Source organism: Phyllostomus hastatus, unplaced genomic scaffold, assembly GCF_019186645.2.
Source record: "Phyllostomus hastatus isolate PE091 unplaced genomic scaffold, TTU_PhHast_1.1 phas_scaffold_317, whole genome shotgun sequence".
Lineage (NCBI taxonomy): Eukaryota > Metazoa > Chordata > Mammalia > Chiroptera > Phyllostomidae > Phyllostomus > Phyllostomus hastatus.
In genome coordinates, this window is record NW_025334023.1 from 2,015,132 (window position 1) to 2,035,791 (window position 20,660).

The 20,660-nt window shown below is 39.5% G+C and overlaps 1 protein-coding gene across 3 annotated transcripts in view; it reads right to left on the bottom strand.

Annotated features, from left to right (window-relative positions):
- The window catches only part of FCHSD2 (FCH and double SH3 domains 2), a 227,049-nt gene that overhangs the window by 91,513 nt on the left and 114,876 nt on the right, over positions 1-20,660 (bottom strand). For all 3 annotated transcript variants that reach the window (XM_045818082.1, XM_045818081.1, XM_045818083.1), the window contains 4 exons: positions 19,973-20,117; positions 11,210-11,343; positions 7,144-7,198; positions 6,137-6,265 (listed from right to left, as the gene is read on the bottom strand). In XM_045818082.1, coding sequence (XP_045674038.1) covers positions 6,137-6,265; positions 7,144-7,198; positions 11,210-11,343; positions 19,973-20,117 — 463 coding nt within the window. The remainder of the gene's footprint in view (positions 1-6,136; positions 6,266-7,143; positions 7,199-11,209; positions 11,344-19,972; positions 20,118-20,660) is intronic.

Genomic DNA, 20,660 nt, shown 5'->3' on the forward strand with positions numbered 1-20,660 from the left:
TTTCTCCCCAAGGAGACTAAGCTCTTTGAGGGAAGAAGCTGCATCTTTGAGGAAGGAAGTTACATCCTGTAACATATCTAATCCATTTAGATAGTCTGTAACTGGTATTATTATTGAAACCTAAGCATTCCATTGAAATACTCAATTATAGACCTCTATTTTTTTTTTGGAGTTGCCCTATTGGGTACTATTAATTTTTTTCTTCACATTTGAGGTTCATTAGTAAGTTTTACAAAATAAGAGTCTAAAGCAGAAAACACAAATACAGCAAGAACAACCTTATTCTGCTGGATTCTAAAGAGGGATAGACCCAGGGCTCTGGCCGTGGTGGGAGTTTACTTGGGACTCCGCTAATGGACTCACTGTTCTAAGCAGAACACTGCTCAGCTGTTATGAGTGAGTGTTGCGACACACAGCATACTTGGCTTAATTAAATGGATTCTTTGATGTAAAATGGGTGCCATTCATTGAGTACCTACTTTGTGCCTGTCCTGCTAAAGGCCTTACGTGTATTTTTTCTATTCCCCACATCATCCTTATGGGACAGTTTTTACTTCAGTTCCCAAATGAGAGATCACTCAATAGACCTTCAATTTTAGTCACAGAGTTTCCTCTAACTGAAGGCAGTAAAAAGGTTATTTAGTATAAGGCAGAAGTGCTCAAGGTAAAATCAAGAGGCCACTGAGGGGATTATGAGACTCTTTCAGGGGTCTGTAAGGTCAAAATTATTTTCATAATAATACAGTACTAAGACATTATTTGCCTTTTTCACTCCAATTCACTCACAAGTATACAAGGTCTGTCCGGAAAAAGTCCAGCCATTATTAATATAACAAGAATGGTTTGTGTGACATTAATGTAAACTGGCAGCCAAGGAGAGTGGACTGGAATGCACATGCATGAACAATAACTTCACTGTACTGGTCAGTGGGGGTGGCAGATGCTGTTGAGTGAGCGTGTGTACTGTGTAGAAGTTTCATTCAAAATGACTGAGCAAGTAGAGCAATGGAATCTCCATCAAATTTTGCATTAAGCTTGAATGTTCCTCCACTGAAATTATCTGGATGATTCAGAAGGCTGAAGCTTATGGGCAACTGGTGATTGGCAGCTTCATCACAACAACACACCCGCTCATGCATAACGCCTCATGTAGAGTTTTTTGGTGAAACAGCCAATCACCCAGGTGACTCAGCACCCCTACAGCCCAGATTTGGCACTCTGTGACTTCTGCTTTTTCCCAAAACTAAAATCACCTTTGAAAGGAAAGAGATTTCAGACTATTGATGAGATTCAGGAAGATATGACAGGGCAGCTGATGGCAACTGGGAGTATTATGTGAGGTCTCAAGGTGCCTACTTTGAAGGTGACTGAGGTGTCATTGTCCTAGGTACAGTGTTTCATGTATCTTTTATCTTCTTCAATAAATGCCTGTATTTTCATATTACATGGCTGGATATCTTCTAGACAGAACTTGTGTATGCCCTGGCTTATGTGGCTCAGTGGATTGAGCGCCAGCCCATGAACCAAAAGGTTCAATTCCGGTCAGGGCACAAGGCCTGGTTGTGCCAGGTGCCCAGCTGGCGGCCTGTGAAAGGCAATTGATTGATGTTTCTCTCGTACATCAATGTTTCTCCCCCCTTTTTCTCCCTCCCTTCACCTCTCTCTAAAAATAAATAAATAAAATCTTTTAAAAAAGACAATGTATAACATGCACACCACGCTTCAAAATTAACAAAAACACTTTATTACCTCATTTGCTCCTCACAGAAGCCAAAGGAGACAAAATAGTGCTGAACTACCCCCACCCCACAGAGGAAGAGGAAACAGTTTACAGAGAGAGCTAAAGGCACTGGCTCTGAGACCTGCCAGGGATGAATCCAGGCTTTGTCATAGTTTCCTCATTTGTAAAATGGGAATAATTCATCCTGTGAAGATTAAAATATGATTGTTTGTTCATTCATTTGACAATATTAGTTTACAAACATTTAACACACACCGTAGGAGGTAGCAAGGATGAAGTAGTCGCAAGTGACACAGACACAACCACTGTCCTCATGGAATGTACAGTTAGGTGGGAGATAAGGCATTTACCACATAATCACACAGATACATGTGAAAGTACGGCTGTGTTAAGTGCTTTAGTTTTATGAGACTGTCAGACTGTGTGGGAGAGGTAACCAGGTGCAGGAGGTCATGGGGTCTTTCTCAGAGGATGTCACAGAGGAGATCTGAAGAAGTAATAAGAGGAGCAAAAAGGCAGCCTGAGCAACCCGGGTGCAGAGATTTAAGGATATTGACATTAGGGTTTCCCCTAAAAGGTCTAGCAGGCCACCCTAGAGTGAACCTCGAAGTTGTTAAAAAATGTCTCAAACAAAGACTATGCAGGGAAAAGAAAACTTTAAAATAAATCCTATTCTGTTATCTTCAGAATTTAAAAAGAAGAAGATAATGTACAAAAATCTACTATAAAAAGGAATATCCAGGGAACAATGGATATTAAAACCATGTTGAAAAAAACTAAGCCCTTAATAAAGGTTGCACTACAAAGTCGAAGTCTCCCAGACAGTAGTGCATAATGACAAAGGAGGAAAATAAAGAGAAAAAAGGAATTTACAGAATTAGGCCAGGATATCTGACATCTTAATAACAGGAGTTTCAGACAGAGAAAAAGGAAGAATGAATCCAAGAACCAAACGGCATACTGAGAATATTTATATATGCTTCTAAAAAGAAAAAACTAGATCAGATACAAAGAACCTACTTAACAGAGGAAGAAACAAGAAAATAAGAGTACTGACTTCAATATTTGAATAAAAACGGCTTTAACCTTTAATTTTATACCCAAGTATTAGCGCAGAATAATGACATGTTTATAAACACAGTATCTCCCAGGACTTACCTCCCATGGTCACTCTCAAGGAGGTACTGGAGGAGACACCCCCGAGAACAGAGTAAACCAGGAGAAAAGGACACATGTGACACAGGACACGAGCTCCAACATAGGACAGGGGCAAAGGAAGGTCCCAGAACAACTGCACCGCATGGGACACAGAGGGCAATGAATCCAGATTAGAGACGTGTGACCCAAAAACCAGACATAACGTTATCACTAAGTTCCCATCGACGCGTAACCTAAGAATGGAGTGTCCGAGAAAGATGAGGAGAAAACAGAATTATCAGTTGTTTTGATTCTGAGAAGGCAGGAGGGGCTGAGGTATTAGCCAAAGCGAAGGTGCAAAAAGATCATCTCTGCAAAGGAGGAATAACAGCTACTGAGACTCCTTGAAGTCTTGAACACAGACAAAGGCAGGTAATGGGACGATATTGGAGTTCCCTTTTAATGGCTTCTATTTTCTCTGTAAATTAGGAAGAAAGACCACTTGCTAAGTATGAAAGTAAAAGGGTAAGCTAAAGGTTTGAGAAGAAGGAAAAAAGTTGAAAAAACTGTTAAAAGTAGGAGAGAAAGTTAACCAGAAAAATACAGCAGGAAATGTGAGCAGTGTTAAGGGCCCATTTGAGATGGGTTCCACATGAATTCATGCCTACGAATCTGCTGCTGAGAGATTTTCTTCAGCAGTGCTCGGCTGCTTAGGTGCAGGTTCAGAGAAAGAGGTTATCTGAGTTCATCCAGACTTGGGGATTCGTTTCATTTACCGGTTAGAGCAGTGATTTTGAACCTTTCTCATTGCATGGCACACATAAACTAACTGCTAAAATTTTGCAGCATGCCAATACATACATATTTTGCCAATCTGACAAAAAATAGGTATAATTTGGACTCATTTGCACTGGATGGCTATGGTTGTGCTGGTTGTTGTAATGTTTTAATTTGACAAGGAAAAAGAGGTCAGCACCCCTGAACAAACAGTCAGGTACTGCGTGTTTTAAATACTCTTGCAGCACACGGGTTGCAAACTGCTGGGCTAGCACGTCATTTAAGTAACGAACTGTGAGCTCTGACCAGGAGAATGAGAACGGGTGAGATGCCTGAAGAGATCAGGGTGATCCAGTAAGATACCAAACATTATAAAAAAAAGACAGCTATAATTCCTAATCATGGTCCTCTAGCAGAAAGTGATTCATTTGAGTATCTAATATGCAATCACTTCTCTCTCTCTCTCTCCCCTTCCAGACTGAGCTCTTGGAGGATAAGGAGAGAGCCTCACTCATCTTTGCTTCTTCCCAAAGTCCAGTCCAGTAGCTGCCACACTCGAAGTAACTAGTAAACATGTGTGATTAAATCAATGAATCGAATCTCGGACTTCCAAGCTATTCACATAATTTTCTAAAAAGATCCTAGCTAAGGCATTGTAACCTTAACAACAATTCAAAAAACAGACATTTCCAAGAAAGGCACTAAAGGGCCGGCTACTCCACACTCAAGTCAATGATAGAAACTTACTAAGTAGCTACAGGATGATTAATGGGAGTTTTCCAATACTGCAGACAATAGAATTAGCATGAGAAAGAAAATGAATTAACATGCACAACATGAAAATTAAGATACGCTTTCCTATTTTTAAGGAACAGGAAGAACTCCTGCTTCTCTTTTCATCATTTCAGTACCCTATAACATTTCATGAAATGAGTAATCTGAAGCATAACCTCCTCAATGCTGATCAAAAACATGTATGAGAGCAGACCAAACCCATCAACTTCTATGTTTTGGGTTGAGGGCAGATCACTAAAATAATACTGTCCCTTTCCTGGTGTATCAAAGGCCACACAAAGGGTTTTAAGTAGGAGATCTTTTTTGGCTACAGACTCAATTAAAAAAAAAAATAAAGATTTTGATTTTGCTGCTGCTCAAACTAATATAATGTTTATTTTAAAGTATCCAAGAAAGAAAAATATATAGTTAATGGCTTTGATTTAATAGTGAAAGGATACGGGAAATATAATCTTAAGTAAAACCTATGCTAAAAATCTTTAGTAAACAAGTTGTCTGAGACCATGTTACGATAGGAGGCCAAGTCCCCAGGTGGTCCCTGTGAGTCCGAGACATACTAAAGCACCCAATGAGATATTAAATGCCCAAACCTCTAGTTACCACATTTTATGGAAAAATGAATGCAAATTTCTCCTGTGAGATGTCAAAACAATCCCTTGTCTCTCATCACCTGTATTCTAACCAGCAGAAGTCAGAACAGGATAAAAGCTAGGAAAAGGGAATTTCAGGCAGCGAACAAAAAGGAAATAAAAAATGCAATAGGATACTTAGTCCAATTTGACTCTCTTTACGACTCCCATTTTTCCCCTGAAAGTCCCAGGAAATGTCCTGCCTCTACTCTCAACAAAAGGACTGTCTCAGAGCCTCTGTAGGAAGAAGAGCACCCAGTCCTGCTGCATCCCCATTCTCAACACCTCGGATTCATAAGGCAGACCATTCAATGAGAGCCATGTATCTGACAGTCATTAAGGGCAATGCTGTTGGGAGGGAGGGGTTGAAAGTGTAAGAGAAAGAATAATCAGATGTTTGGGTTCTTGAGAACACAAAAAAGAATGAGATATAATTCAAAGCAGAACTTGTCTACCAGTAACAAGGGGAAACCTGGGAGCAGGTTAAAAGGTTTTCTCCTCTTTCACCCCTTTTCCTTAACTTCAGTGCAAGTTGAACATATACACAGTGTGTAAACAGGGAGAGAACAAGACAGAGTCTGGGCACACAGGAAGCTGTAATCCAGTCTGTCTACACTGCAGAGCAATACCCAGGGTAGCGATGCTGTCACAAAACTAGGAGACGCTTTTTTCTTGATTTTCCTTAGGTACCTCAAAATCATAAAATATTAACATACGAGTTTACCTATCAATTAAAAATTATAGAATTTTTAAAAACCTAAGCTTTCAAAAATAATCTTATATATTAATAACCCTTATACAGTAAATATCTGCCACTGCTAGGGAATAATACAATCCTTTACTGTGATTTGGCTTTACACGTTTTCTTACACTAAAAATTGATTCAGAATTACCTGATACACAGGTGGCCCAAACAGTATGAAGCATATTCCAAGAAAATGAGAAGTAGCCTGGATGCTATTCTTCACACTTAATCCCCATGTACTGAACACCCCACTTATCAACTGCTTTTGTCTTTAAAGAAACAAAGTTACCACAGATATTAGGGCTGTTTTACCTTCATGATGTTAACTAAATCTGTTTGATAGTAGCGATCCTGGTGTGCATTTGCTGCTGCTAGTGTAAGAAGATAATCATTCCTCGCGTGGGTAGCTTTGGAATTACATTCAGTTCGCCGGGCTTTTAACTAAAATGTAATAAAAGAAAAAAATCAGTTCAAACTGATATTACACTGTAAAACATATGAGAAGACCTTGCTTAGTTGGCAATGAATGGCTCCTCTATAAGAGTAAAGAGTAAAGAGTAACCATGTGGAGAAACATTTATATGCATATAAAAACTATTCAACACTATTGAGGAATTAAACAAACAGTGACTAGAACTGTTATACCTAGTAAGAGTATTTTCAAATATTTGTTACTTATACTTAACATAACTTTCAAAGCTTTATAGAGAAGTTCAAAGTATTCTGCTCATTTCATCCAGATGGGAAAATAAAGGTTCCCAAATTAAGTACCTTATCCTTATCTTCAAAGACATGGGTATATCTGTTGGAGTCAGAAAACAGTTTCTAAAAATTCAATACTAATAACGTGCCAAAAGGCCTGCACGCTAGCTGGGAGCCTGGCGGCCAGAGCCAGGTCACTAAGCTTCCTTATCAGCACTTCACTGCTTGAAGGTCCTACAGGAGAAAATCACTTGCATCTGGCCCAAAATTTCTGCTCAGGGTGTAAATCTCAATGAAATGGAGTTCTAAATCCCCTGCGCTAAGGCTCTTACACTAAGAGTTAAAGACATAAAGCTACCTGAGCAGATAACGTACAGAAACTTAACTGTAATGCAATCCGGAGAAGCAAGTACTGTACGAAGTGTTGGCACTGGGGTGAACTGACCCTCCCTACCCGACGTGAACCGGGAAGGAAAGTCCTTCCTTAAGTTACTGATTTTAAAACGATTCTTTAGATTAGCTCAACATAATTGACCTCAACCATCAAAAGACCCAATTGCTTTATGTTTTTCAAGATAAGATTTCTCAATTGTGAAATACAGTTTTCAAAATCTCACCTTCACGCTTGCCTTCTGTAAACTGATTCTTGATTGAAAAAGACTAAGTTTAGATCTGTAATAAAAATAGAAAAGGATGGTAAATAAGATTATCAAATTATATAATAATAAAATAATTAAATATTATAATTACTAAATTTTTTAGAAGTTACCCTTTTTCACAACACTATTCTTTTTTTTAAAAAGATTTAAAAAAAATCTTTATTTATTTTTAGGGAGGGAAGGGAGGGAGGGAGGGAGGGAGGGAGAGAGAGAGAGAGACATCAATGTGCGGTTGCTAGGGGTTATGGCCTGCATCCCAGGAATGTACCCTGGCTGGGAATCGAACCTGGGACACTTTGGTTCCCAGCCCGCGCTCAATCCACTGAGCTACGCCAGCCAGGGCTACACAACACTATTCTGAAAGAGAACTAAAAACATGGAAAACCAAGATCAATGATTATTTTCCTTCCTTTTACTACAGGAGGAATTTAATATCATGGTAAAACAGGAAATACTGATATTAATAAAATAAAAATATTCTGAATGACAAAAAAATCATCCAGACAAATCCAATTCACTGGTGTTTCAAAATAGTCAAGAGTCATTAAGCTACAGGTTATTCCCATATCATACAAGTACACACGCTTTAGTTCCTGCAAGGCAGTTCAAAGCCCAGGGACCACTGACCCGTGGAAACGAAGGTGACCAGGCAGCGTGTGATAGGCTCCGACGACACCGGGATGGAGCCCACCATGTGATACTGACAGGCTCCAGAAAGTCCTTAGTTCCATTATTTTTCCCATTGAAAGTTCTTATTTGCCTACCTGTATGCCCTCTCTACCCTTCACACAGCATTTGGAACACAATGAGAAAGTCCCTGGGCTCTCTGCCCTATATGATTTTGTTCTGTTTTATCTTCTCCAAATCTGACATCACTATTTCTTTCAGTCCCTTTCAGTATGGGAGAGGAACCATAATCTAAAAGTCAGTAATAAACATGGTGGTTTTATCCAGACAACCAGAGATTACCACAAAGAAAGTCAACAAACTCAAAGGAACAATCACCACTCCCACGACCAGTGACTTCTGAAGCTGCGATGTTTGTCTTGACTGCAGTGTCATGGCGATCGCCATGGGAGACTTCAGTGCATGTGCCAGCAGCTGTGCCATAACATGCGGGAAAGCTGCGGACACGGAGCAAGCCAGTCTCTGCAGAACAAAGTGAGGAGGGCAGTGAATGCAGCCTCTCATCTTCTAACAGGGGAGAAACATCCAGGGATGGACATGGATGCATCCAAACTACTTCCCCACTGTTAAAAAAAATTGGGTTCAAGGTATTCCTGCTATTTTCTACCTTGCCACATTCACACTTAGTGAGGTTTTTGTTTTTGATTAGGTTTGGATTCATTTTGATCTGGAAAAGCAAAGGCCACAGACTTTAAAATTTGAGAGGGCTGGTTCAGGGTTAAAAAGATGGTTTTGGGTTTTTTTCAATTCTCTTCTTTTTGTCACCATTATCCAAATAGTTTGAGTTGCACCTGGATTTTCCAATCTAAGGCTTTAAGTTTCTGGCTTCTCCTTCATTTGGGAATCCGCATATAATTCTTGTGTGGTACTACAATAGCTATTAGTAATCAACAGAATAATATGGTCCCTGTCCTCAAAGATTACTATCTAGAACAAACGAGATATATACAAATAATGAATTCTTTCTCATCTGCCTCCCAAATGTTGATATTACTTAAGGTTCCAAACTCAACTTTTCATCTCATTTTATATATGATTTCATCTTTATAACTATCATCTGAAAGGCAATTAACTTCCAAAATAAGACCTTTCTACCCAGATTCTCATCTGAAAGTGAGCTAGTTATATGACTCCCTACCAAACATATTCACATCAATCTTCTACAGGTTTTGTAGAACCTTCATACCCAAAACAGAACTAACCTCTGCCTTCAGACTGTATCCCTCTTCCTCCTGGGTGCACGTCCCTCCTAACACGCACGTCTCACCATCTGTCACATCATCTATCGAACTACATGCAGTCCAGCCTTCACGTCCCCCTTCCTGATCTTCTCCTCTCTACTTAGAGAAATCATTCCTTCTCCAAGACTGCGTCCAAACATCACTCCTTCTATAAAGGGTTCCTTTTACATTAAGCAACATCAATCTACCTTCCATGATTTGTACTGTCATACAACTACTGTAAATACAGTAGCCAGTAGGTAAGTGACTTTAGGTCCTTTTTTAAGTTTAGTGTGAATAAACAAATCATAACGCCACTCTTAAGTACATCTGTCTTTAATTCTAGGTTTTAAACCTCTTCAGGGCACAAAATTCACCTTACTCACCTCTGTACTCACAGCATCCAATATAAAGAATGTAGTTAGCCAATAGACAATTAGTGAGTGAGTGAAGACGAAAAGGCACTTCTTACTCTGTAGTTAAATTAATTTTCAGAAAAGCCACACACTGAACTAAAAGGTCTAATTTGCTGTATCCCCTTTGAATCTGGGCCATATTAGAAGGTAGCTCCCGAGATCCGCACCTGGGACAACCTGACCCTGTCAAACCCGCCCCTCTCAGGAACAGCTCGTAATTGTCCTCATTTTCACTCTGCAGGCCCTGGCTAAGGTGGGCATTTCTGTGTCCTCTACAAATCTGTCACCTCTCTGTTCTAGAATCCCTGAGAGTTTTAACAAACAAGTTCCTAAAAACTATCGTAATGGGATATTCCTAATGGAGATCACCTTATCTAAAATATTTTGGGTCTCATTAGGACCTGGCTGGGTAGCTCATTTGGTTAGAGGGCTGGTTAGAGTGTTGTCCTGATGTGCCAGGGTTGTGGGTTTGATCACTGGTCAGGGCACATACAAAAATCAACCAATGAATGTATAAATAAGTGGAACAACAAATCAATGCTTCTCTCTCTCCTCCCACTTCCTCTCTAAAAAAATCAATAAAAACAATGGATCTTACTGGGAAAATGGGTTCATTCACTCTACAGGAAATGTCTGTATGCTCACAAAAATAAAATAATAAAGACAATAAACTAAGTTAGGGAAATAGTACATAGTAAATATATTTCCCAGTAATATTAAGTACTTCATGAATATGCAAATACCACCCCTTGGTACCAAATACACTTCTCAGGAGAACTCAAATTTTCACAAGATACTTATCAGATTGCTTAATTTCTTGCAAACAGATAAAAAACCATATTAGAAAGACACTCCCCAGGCCTTGCTAGTCTGTACAAGTGTTCACAGTCTTTCAGATTTTGTAACTCAGAGTTCCGACTCCTAGGTTTTACATCAGTGAGTTCACTGAAGGGGAGCCTTAGCTCTCCTCACAGACCTCTTCAGAACCCATTCTATAACAGAGGCTTATTTTTTCTCAAAAAACTTATCTTTTCCCAAGCTGTCATTGTAAAAATCTCTACTGCTTGCTTTATTAGCTCCTTCTATTACCAATTGCCACTTCCTTCTTTTTCCTAATTATTCTCAAAATAGAGAACTTGCAAATCACAAATATGGAATTAAAATTCACACAATTGGTAAAGCAGACAAAAAAAAAAGTATATCTGTTAGAATTTCATGTAAGAGAAAAACTGCGCCCAGGCAGGGTGTTTACAGTGTGGTCAGCTGTCCCACTCACTTGACGTTCCCGTGACCCTCCAAGGGCAGGCTGAGGACGGGGGACTCCCAGCTACAATTACCTTAAAGTCCAGCATGAGAAAAAGGAGGCTTCTAAACCCTGAAAATCACACACCATGCCAGCTTTAACTAGACATTTGCTAAGCTTTCAGTACCATGTTCACTTGCCTTCTTTTAAACCTCTTTTGTGAATTCAATTTAATGTAAAAACTGACTGATTAAATCTTCTCATTTTGCTATATTATTTTAAATAAAATCAGGTAATATAAAGGAAAATTTTGATTTAAAGTCTGTAACAATTGTAGGTCAGATGAAACCACCGTAACCCAAGAATGAGTCTATGCCCGGTATTAATGGAAAACAAAGTATTGGTAAAAATAACATTTATTTGCATAATCACTTTTTCAGAAATGCTGAAACACATACTTTGCCTCGATGTCAGCTTTCTCCCGTACTGCTTGAGCCATCTGTTCCGTCTCAAAGTACTTCTTTTTGCCTTTAGCTAAATCTTTCACTGTCTCTTGTAATTCAGTTTGGATCTTTGTCAACTGGTCCATACACTGTAAAATACAAAGTGCAATTATTATGATTTCCATTTTCAGGCTTACAGAAATGGGTTGCCCTAAGGACGGAAACCCAGGAGAAGTCAGTACTTCTAGTCTCCTTCAAATTGAAAAGTAAAATCCAGTGAACAGCTGGTACTCCAGTTTTAAGTAACATATGATAAAGTGTCACAGCTAGTTTAACAACTCTGTTGGCAGACGCAATCTCTGAGCACTGACGGCTGAGATTAAGGAAAGGCATACGGAGAACAACAATGCAAATGCTCTTACTGTTGGAGCTACCATAGCAATAAAGCAAAGGGATAAAGCAATTCTGTGTTTCTTCATGATATTAGTAATATTTCTCTACACGTCTGGGCATCTGATAGTGCAAAGGGCACTGAAGAAGTCACCCCTGGAAAAGGAGTGAAATCTGAGAAGTCTGACCTAAGCCCAAGGTGAAGGACAAAAGCAAGAAACCTGGGTACCACCATAAGAATCATTACTCAGAACTCTCCCCAACTCTTTGGAGACACGTATACATTCCAGACAGAACAGACATAATAACTCCAAGATACGTTTAATCAATAAACTTATAATACATTGGGGCCAAAGTAACATTATTAAGGGTCCCTTCTGGATATACAAAGGGGAATAATTTCCCCTAGATTGAAACAAACCACTGAAAATTTTCACCAGACTGAGGCCAGTTCAGGGTAGCCCCCATCAAAAAACTTGTGAGGCCGGAACAGCACAGTCAGTGGTTGGTGCAAACGGACAAGAGCTCAGCAAAGCAGGAGAGATGTTGGTGAGGGACCACTGTGTCAGGCTACACAGTGTGGAGAAGAGCAAGGATAAAGCATGAATAAACTTGAACTTAGCCATGTGACACGCAAGACAGAGATTCCCAGAAATTGTTAGATGTCAAGAAAGGAGCTACTTTACAAAGAAGTGAGAGATCTGGAAGGCTCCCTATGGGCACATTTATTGAGCATTTCAGTGTCAGGCTGTGAATAAAGGGTTAAAAATAACACCTCTTTCCCCTCTGCCTGCAAATTGGAGCTTTAGGTCTGTGCTTCAACAGAAACCTGATGAAGACACAATGTCAACTGCGTTATTTGGCAATATTGCTTATGAACCCTTCAGGGTAAAGTGCATCGGTTTGGAGAAACTATAAATGAACTATAAATATCCGATGGAGAAACCCTGGCTCTGGGCTTGAGCATGGTGATTCCTGTATCTGGACATGCCCTCGCAGGAACCTTGGAAGCTGTGTGTATAGAGTTGTAACAAAGATTCTAGTCTCCTTCAGGGCCTGTGGCTAGCCCTGCACACAGGAGTCTCACTGCCCCGGCCCAGACGTGTCACCTGGGGACCAAACAGAGTAACTCTGGTTGGCTGTGTAGACTGAGGTATGCATTGGTGGAAGAACTAATTCTACTAACATTGGGTGCCAAATGCTGGTTAACCAACCATGTTCCTGTCCTAATGTCCTTCTCAGTAAACCTCCTGCCACATGCGGCCTATGATAACCACAAGAGTCTGAATGCTTAGCTACATTTTTAAGAAGATTCTCTGTAGGCAATGCACAGGCACCATGCACTGTGCTGAGCACTTCACAGGGATTATTCAGTTAGTCCTCCAAATGACTCTGTGATAAAAGTATTCATATATTAGTCCCATTTTAAAATGAGGATACAGGTTCAGAGGTTAAATAATCTGCCCGAAGTCACACCATGATGAAGTAGTGATACCATTTACTATGTGACCACTATAGCATGTACTCCAGTTCTGAAGGCCAAGTTTTTAAGGTCTCATACAGAGACAAATGATCTTAAAATAGTAAGCTTTAAAAAAATGGACATATACTTCCCTTAACACAAAATCCACCTTTTTAAAGGATACAGTTCAGTGGTTTTTAGTATGCTGACAAGGATGTAAAACCATTACCACTAATTCCAGGACATTTCATCACCTCAAAAAGAAAGGCTGTACCCATCGGCTGTCACTCCCCATTTCCCGCTATCCAGAACCCCTGGGGACCACTGACCAACTTCCAGTCTCTACGAACTTCCTACTCTAGACATTTTGTATAAATGGAATCATATAATATGTGGCCTTATATATCTCACTTCTGTCATTTAGCAAAATGTTTTCAAGATTCATTTATGTTACATTGGGTATAAAGTCTTCATTTCTTTTTATGGTTGCATAATATTTCATTGTAAAAATATACTTAAATAGTAAGCTTTTATCTTGCAGAAAAATCTGTCTTTCTCCTTAATTTTAATAGCCTTTATCATATACACACCTCTTGTTTAATAAATAATACCATGACAACCTGACAGCCCGCAGAGGAATGACCAACATCACAACAAGGCCGCGTTCGCAGGTGGGAAGCGCTGAGTTAGCGCTCCAAGGCTACAGTCAGGTATTAAGAACCCAAACTGCAGTGTGGTCTGAAAGATACGACTGTGTTCAATGGGAAGATGGTATCAATTACTTAAAAGAGGCCTCAAGTGTAAGGCATTTTATCCGTAACGTTCATTCAAAACAACACTTGGCCTCAGAAAACTAACCAGTGAGGGGAAGCCCAAGAGTCCTGAGGTGATGCATGTGCAATGACAGGGTTGGCTAATTTGAGCATTTTGAGAGGAAACTAAACATAGTAAGTCAAAGGTTTTGCAGGGGACTGGAAACCATGCAGATAGGGTCTCGGTATATCCACACAACGTGAACACCACAGGTACCTGTACGTGAGCACATACGTACACACGTGTGCACACATACACAGAGCCGCTCGCCCCTCACACAGACCTGACACCCAGACCCTTTGAAGAACAAGACAGCTCTTCCTAGTCATGGGTAAGCAAACATCTTATAGGGATTGCTTAGTTCATTTTCATCTATAAAAGGCTACTAGTTAGAGCTGCCATATGCAGCAGTCCCTCTTCTGAGTATCTACCTGAAAAATCTGAAAACACTTATTTGTAAAGATATATGTACCTCTATGTTCACTGCAGCACTATTCACAGGAGCCAAGACATGGAAACAACCTAAGTGTCCTGCAGTGAATGACTGAATAAACCAGATATGGCTCATGTATACAATGGAATGATACTCCACCATAAGAAACAATGAAATCTTGCCACTTGAGGCAACATGGATTGATCTTGAGAGTATCACGCTAAGCAAAATAAGTCAGTCAGAAAAGGACAAGAACCATTATGATTTCACTCATATGTGGGACATAAAAGAAAGCAACAAATGAACAAGTGAAGTCATAGACAACAGTATGGTGGTAGTTATGGGCGGGGGGGGAAGAAGGTGGGGGGAGGAGAAGAGGGTAAAGAAGGTCAAGTATATGGTGACAGACGGAGACTAGACTTTGGGGGATGAACACGCAATGCAACATACAGATGCTGCAGTATAGAATTGTACACTTGCAACTTATATAAATGTTATTAAACAATGTCACCCCAATAAATTTCATTTAAAAAAGTAAATGAAAGGCTATTATATTCTATACATGCCACAATATCAGATGCATTTTGTGGTAGCTCATATCTTAAAACATTTCTCAAAAAATAAAAAGATTAAAAAAAAATCTTATGAGCAAACTCTGGTTGACTCTATTCCTATTTGCTTTTTCCCCTTTTAGTAAGTTTCTAAGATACTATCTATCAAAATATTAGAGATAGCCTACATTTGCGCTGAAGAGATCTCTTGTGATCCTTTCTTCCCTGGCATTCAGTAAACCTACAACCAAATGTTTTCCATCGTCTGAGTGAACTATGCCAAGTCAGATTAATTAGGATTCTTCTTCAAAGGAAAGTGCTCTCCATGTAGCAAAATACCAAACATATTTATTTTAAAAAGTCATCAAACTTAATTTGAAAAGGAAAAGATTAATTAGGACTTTCTTTTCAATTTTTAAAATAAGTTTCTTCTGTAGGAATTCACTTTTCTGGGGTGGACTAAGTTACACACTTAAAAAGAAGCTTAAGAATGCCCATGTTAAGAAAAGCCTCGGTGTGACATACACCCAGCTCTTCCCCAAGAGTTACTGGCACTGAGCAGGCATAGAAATGAGTGTGTAAGTTTACATTAAGGCTAAGGGATCATATGAAGTGATGATGGACTGGGATATTATAATTCAGACCCTAGTGAAGAAATTAAAAGTATGATCTCTGAGTATGACACAGAAATAGTACAGATAGACAGATGGACAGATGGGACAGAGAGACTTGATAATAACTTGAAGGCAGGAATAAAAATAAAGGTAACTTGGGCCAATATGTCAAAGTCCTACAAACTAGGAGTCACCTGGGTCTCTGACCCAGTAATCATGTCCTGGGAATTTATCCTAAGAAAATAACTTAAAAAAATAGTTAACTTTACTGCAGATTGAGTGGTATGATTAAATAGAGATATAATTGGATAAAACAGAATAAATAAAAGCCATTCAGAAATTTAAAAATAAGCATAAAAGTTGTGCAGAAATATGAGGAGTTCCAGTTAAGAGGGTGGCACAGGTAAATGTGGTAATCAGAACTTCTGACAATCACATCAAAATTACAGAGCAAGCATCATTCAGAACACCTGAAATCTAGCTGAACAGAAGTCCTATAACTAAGGATATAAAGTAAAAGTCCCAGCCCTGGCCAGGTGAGTCAGCTGGTTGGAGTGTTATCCCTTATTCCAGAAGGTTGTGGGTTCAATCCCCAATTGGGGTGCATATGGGAAGCAACCAATAGTGTCTCTCTTTCTCTTTTTCTCCCAACCCCCCCATCTTCCTCTCTCTCTAAAATCAATGAAAGCATGTCCTTAAGTGGAGATTTTAAAAAAAAAAGAAAGAGAGAAAGCCACATCAAGATTGGCAGGAGGGGCAGGGATGCTGAACAGGCTGGTCGCACACCCACAAGTGGCAGTTAAAAATCAGCAGAAACATTTCAACTTTCAAGGTCCCTTTCAAGGAGTGACAGGTCCCAGCCCCACATCAGAACCCCCAGCTGGAGGAAAGTTCCAGTGCCATGAAGGAAAGTCCCCATAACTTCTGGCTGTGAAAAGCAGCAGGGAGCTGAGTGAGACGGAGGGCTTCTGGAATCCCAGGCAGTTCCTCTTAAAGGGCCCACACACTGACTTACTCAGACCCACTTGCTCTGAGCTCCAGTGCTGGGGCAGCAGCTCGAAAGGTGCCAAGGACATAAAGGAGGAACTGAATTGTCTGGCCTAGGGATGAGAGCTGGGGAGCAGCTTTCTCCCAGTGCATCTGGTAGACACACTGGCAGAGGCCATTGTTCCCTTTCTGAGCCCTCCCCCACACAGCCAGCAGGTGGGCACCATCTCTGAGTCTCCACCAACCTAGCTAACAAGGTTCAACCCAACTTGGTGACTCCCTGGTTTTTATATTGTTACTGAGGTGGCAAAACACTAATTCAAGGTAATAAATTAATTTAAAGTTTGGGGAATAGTAAAAGCACCAATTAGAGGTAAACTACAATAAGTCAGGGAGGCATATTGGAATCTCTAAGGTAATTACTAAAAGAATAATGTAAGATTATAAAACTAAAAAGCTAATAGTGAAGAAAATTGATAATAAAAGCTGTAAGATTGTTTAACATCACTAATCATCAGGGAAATGCAGATTAATATCACAATGACATATTACCTCGCACCTGTTAGGCTGGTTATTGTTATTATTTTTTATTTTATCCTCACCTGAGGACATGCTTATTGATTTAAGGGAGAGGGGAGAGGAGGAAGAGAGAGAGGGAGACACTGATGTGAGAGAGAAACAGTGATTGGTTGCCTCTCATATTTGCCCTGACCAGGGACCAAACCCACAACCCAGGCATGTGCCCTGACTGGGAATCAAAAGCCGACCCTTGGGTCCATGGGACGACACTCCAATCAGCTGAGCCACACTGACCAGGGAAGATTGGTTATATTAAAAAAAAAAAGACAGTAAGTACTGGCAAGGTTGTGGAGAAACTGGAGCCCTTGTGCACTGTTGGTGAAAATATAAGATAATGCAGCTGCTATGGACAACAGCATGGCGATTCCTCAAAAATTAAAACAGAAACTACCACATAACCCAGCAATCCCAATTCTGGGTATTTATCCAGAAGAACTGAAATCAGGATGCAGAGGAGATATATTAGCACCCTGATATTCACTGCAGTACTATTCACAAAAACTAAAATGTAGAAGCAGCCAAAATGTCCATCAATACGTGAACATGTAAAATATATGTGGCATATACAATCAATGAAATATTGTTCAGCCTTAAAAAAAAAGAAGGAAATCCTACAAGATGCAACAACATGGCAGACCTGGGGAGTATCATGTTGTGAAATGAGCCAGTCACAGAAGGACATATACTACACGATTCCACTTCAGTATCTTAAATAGTCAAACTTACAGAAGCGAAGAAGAGGAGCGTGGTTGGCAGGGACTGGGGGAAATGGAAAGAGGGAGCTGCTAACCAACGGTGTAAGACTCCCGTTGTGCGAAGTGAGTGAGCTCTGGAGGCTGGCTGCACACACAACTCTGCGTGTCCACAGACAATAAGGTACCTCACACTGCAAAGTCTCTTCAGAGGGTAAATCTCATGCTAAGTGTTCTTATCACAATAAAATATTTTTTTAAAGATTAATTCAAAGGAAGGCTCAACAGAGTGGGGCAGAGCCGTGGCAGGAAAGGAAAAAGAATAGGTGGTTTATTGAGGCTGCAGTTTGTTGCAGAGTTTGGGAGGTACAACTGGAGAAGCATGTGGCAGTGGCTGTCTGCTGTTTTGCTTGCTGTTTCTTTGGGAGCCCGTCTCCATTTTTCTTTGAGAATCTCTTTCCCTACTTTAGGCCATGTCATTTGCATGAAGACTTGTAATTCCTGACTAGTGGAGTGGTGGGGTGGGAGGACATGACCCCAGATAATCAATGAGTTTCAATTCTGGTAGTTTTGTTGGAACTACTGGGAAAAAGAAACCATGGAAGGGCCAGCTATAAGAAGTGCAAATATGGCACTTTGGGGCCACTGTATGGACCAGGTTTCTAAAGAGTGAAGCCATTGGAAAAAGCAGAGCTAATGGATGGGAAGAAAATTGAATTCTAATAGCCTTATTTGAGCACCTGGATCCACCCCTGCCTGGATTCCACTCATGCTGAAATTTATAGACTAAAACATTCTCTTCTTGCCTGAAACCAGTTTAAAGTAGGTTTGTGTCATTTGTAATCGGAGTCCTGGCAGGTATGCTCAATATGTACCTAAAGTTTAACAACTGCTTAGATGAAACATAAACATCATTATTAGCTATAATATAAAACAAGTTAATTCACATATGAGGCTCACCAAACAGTCTTTGCTCAGGAATGTTGATTAAATTCAGGTCAGAGACTACTCTACCAATGGCAGAAGAATGTAGAAGTGATAAACTCTTTTAAAATATTCTAATAGTGTAAAAGGTGGAACATACCAGTAATTCGATTAGATTTGGTGAATGTACTGGCTATTTGAAATGCAGTATTTCTGGTTAGGAAATTAAGCTAGTATTAATTTTCTATCTTTTCGCAGCATGAACAAACGGATACATATGCACACACACAAAATATTTTCTTCTAAATTGAAAGCATTGTTTAGTCAGTGGCCACATAATTTATTCACCATGTTTGTTTTGAAAGAGGTACTGGATCAAAGATAAAACAAAGGTATTCTTACACAAGTATGTTAGAACCAACCGATATGTGAATGCTCTAAACAGATTAAAATTTTATACACACAATATACACTTCACATACTAATTTTATGGTTCTAAAATCATCTTTGACAAACAAGGAAGATTAGGTTTCTTTTGTTTTTGTTTGTACAAAAGTTCTGAACATCCAAATGACAATTAGAATCATACTGGATGGCTTCTGAAATGTTATTTTCTTAAATAATTACCTTAATATTTTCTAAAGTATTAATACTTCCATAAGAGAAACTTACTTATTAGGTGTCATGATAATCTCTATTTTTGTAATTCTATTTCCAAAAAGGACACAATTTAATCACCTACTTCTAATAGCAAGCTTTTCATAACAGTCACATTTAATAATGATTTTTCTGTGAATTTTTAATTTCCACATAATCAAAGAAAGATCTATTTGAAAACTTTTACTTTTATATAACCTATATAATTAAACTTTAGAGTACATGGGTTTGGGTAATAATTTTATATTTTGTCAAAATGTGTCAACTTCCTTTAAATCATTACGGAACATGGCTCAAGTTGAAGCTATGATGAGTTTTTTAAGACTCAATGAGATGAATAACATTGTCACTACTTTAACATACACCAAACTATACCAACGTTGTGAAACGAAGATCTGTGTACTTGAGTGAAGCTGAAGATCAGTGTTTGTTAAGTGTTGATGGAGCTCCCAGAACACCCGCGGAGTGAACCCGCACTCGCCGCTGTCTGTCTATAAAACGCGGCAGGTAGAGGGCAGGGGCTGTGATCGGAAGACCCACGCTGACGCCGGAATCACCTGTGACCCACTGGAAAAGCTCCAACTAGCGAATGCAATTTAATATAGTCTTGCAGATGACAAATATAACACTCAGATATTAAAATGCAAATAAGGAAAAAAACAAAAAGGAACAATACCCTTTTTAGTTGTTGTTCTTTTAAGCTTCTCACTGTCCTTGCAGGCTCAGAAATGAAGTTTTTATAGTTTTCACACATATTGATCCGAGACTGGGCTACCTGCATTGTTCCCTCGAGAAAAGATTTCCACACAGGATACATGCTCCTAAGTTCAAAGAGGGACAGAAAAGTGTTAGGTAGGGAAGAGAAAGAAAAAGTTGGCTAACCTTTTGCTCACTGGCTAATACTGACAAACAGAATGAATGCTGTCTTTACAGTTAAAAGTATATTTACACTGGCTTAAAGGTAGCAATATTTTTAGCATACACAAGCAGAAACAGCATATACTCTATTTCTTTTTTGCTTAGCAATGGGCTGTTTTGATTAATTAGCTATTCAGGTTACTGGTGTAAAGTGATACAAGGATTATAATTCTAGACAAAGCTAACATTATGAAAATCAGTAACTAAAACGGTCCAGGCCTTTCACGGTCTCGGGGTCATCATTATGAATATCAAGTGTCATTATGAGGTAAGTGAGGCAAAGAGAGATCAGGAGAATTAAATCACACAGATAAAGGCTGGGTGCCTCTAACGCACATTCTCCTTGAACTGTATCATATTACTCTCTTACACAGACTGATGTGGCTGGGAGGGGCAGGAATTATGAACAACTGCTTCGTGCTGGAGAAATCTATTTGTCTGACCAA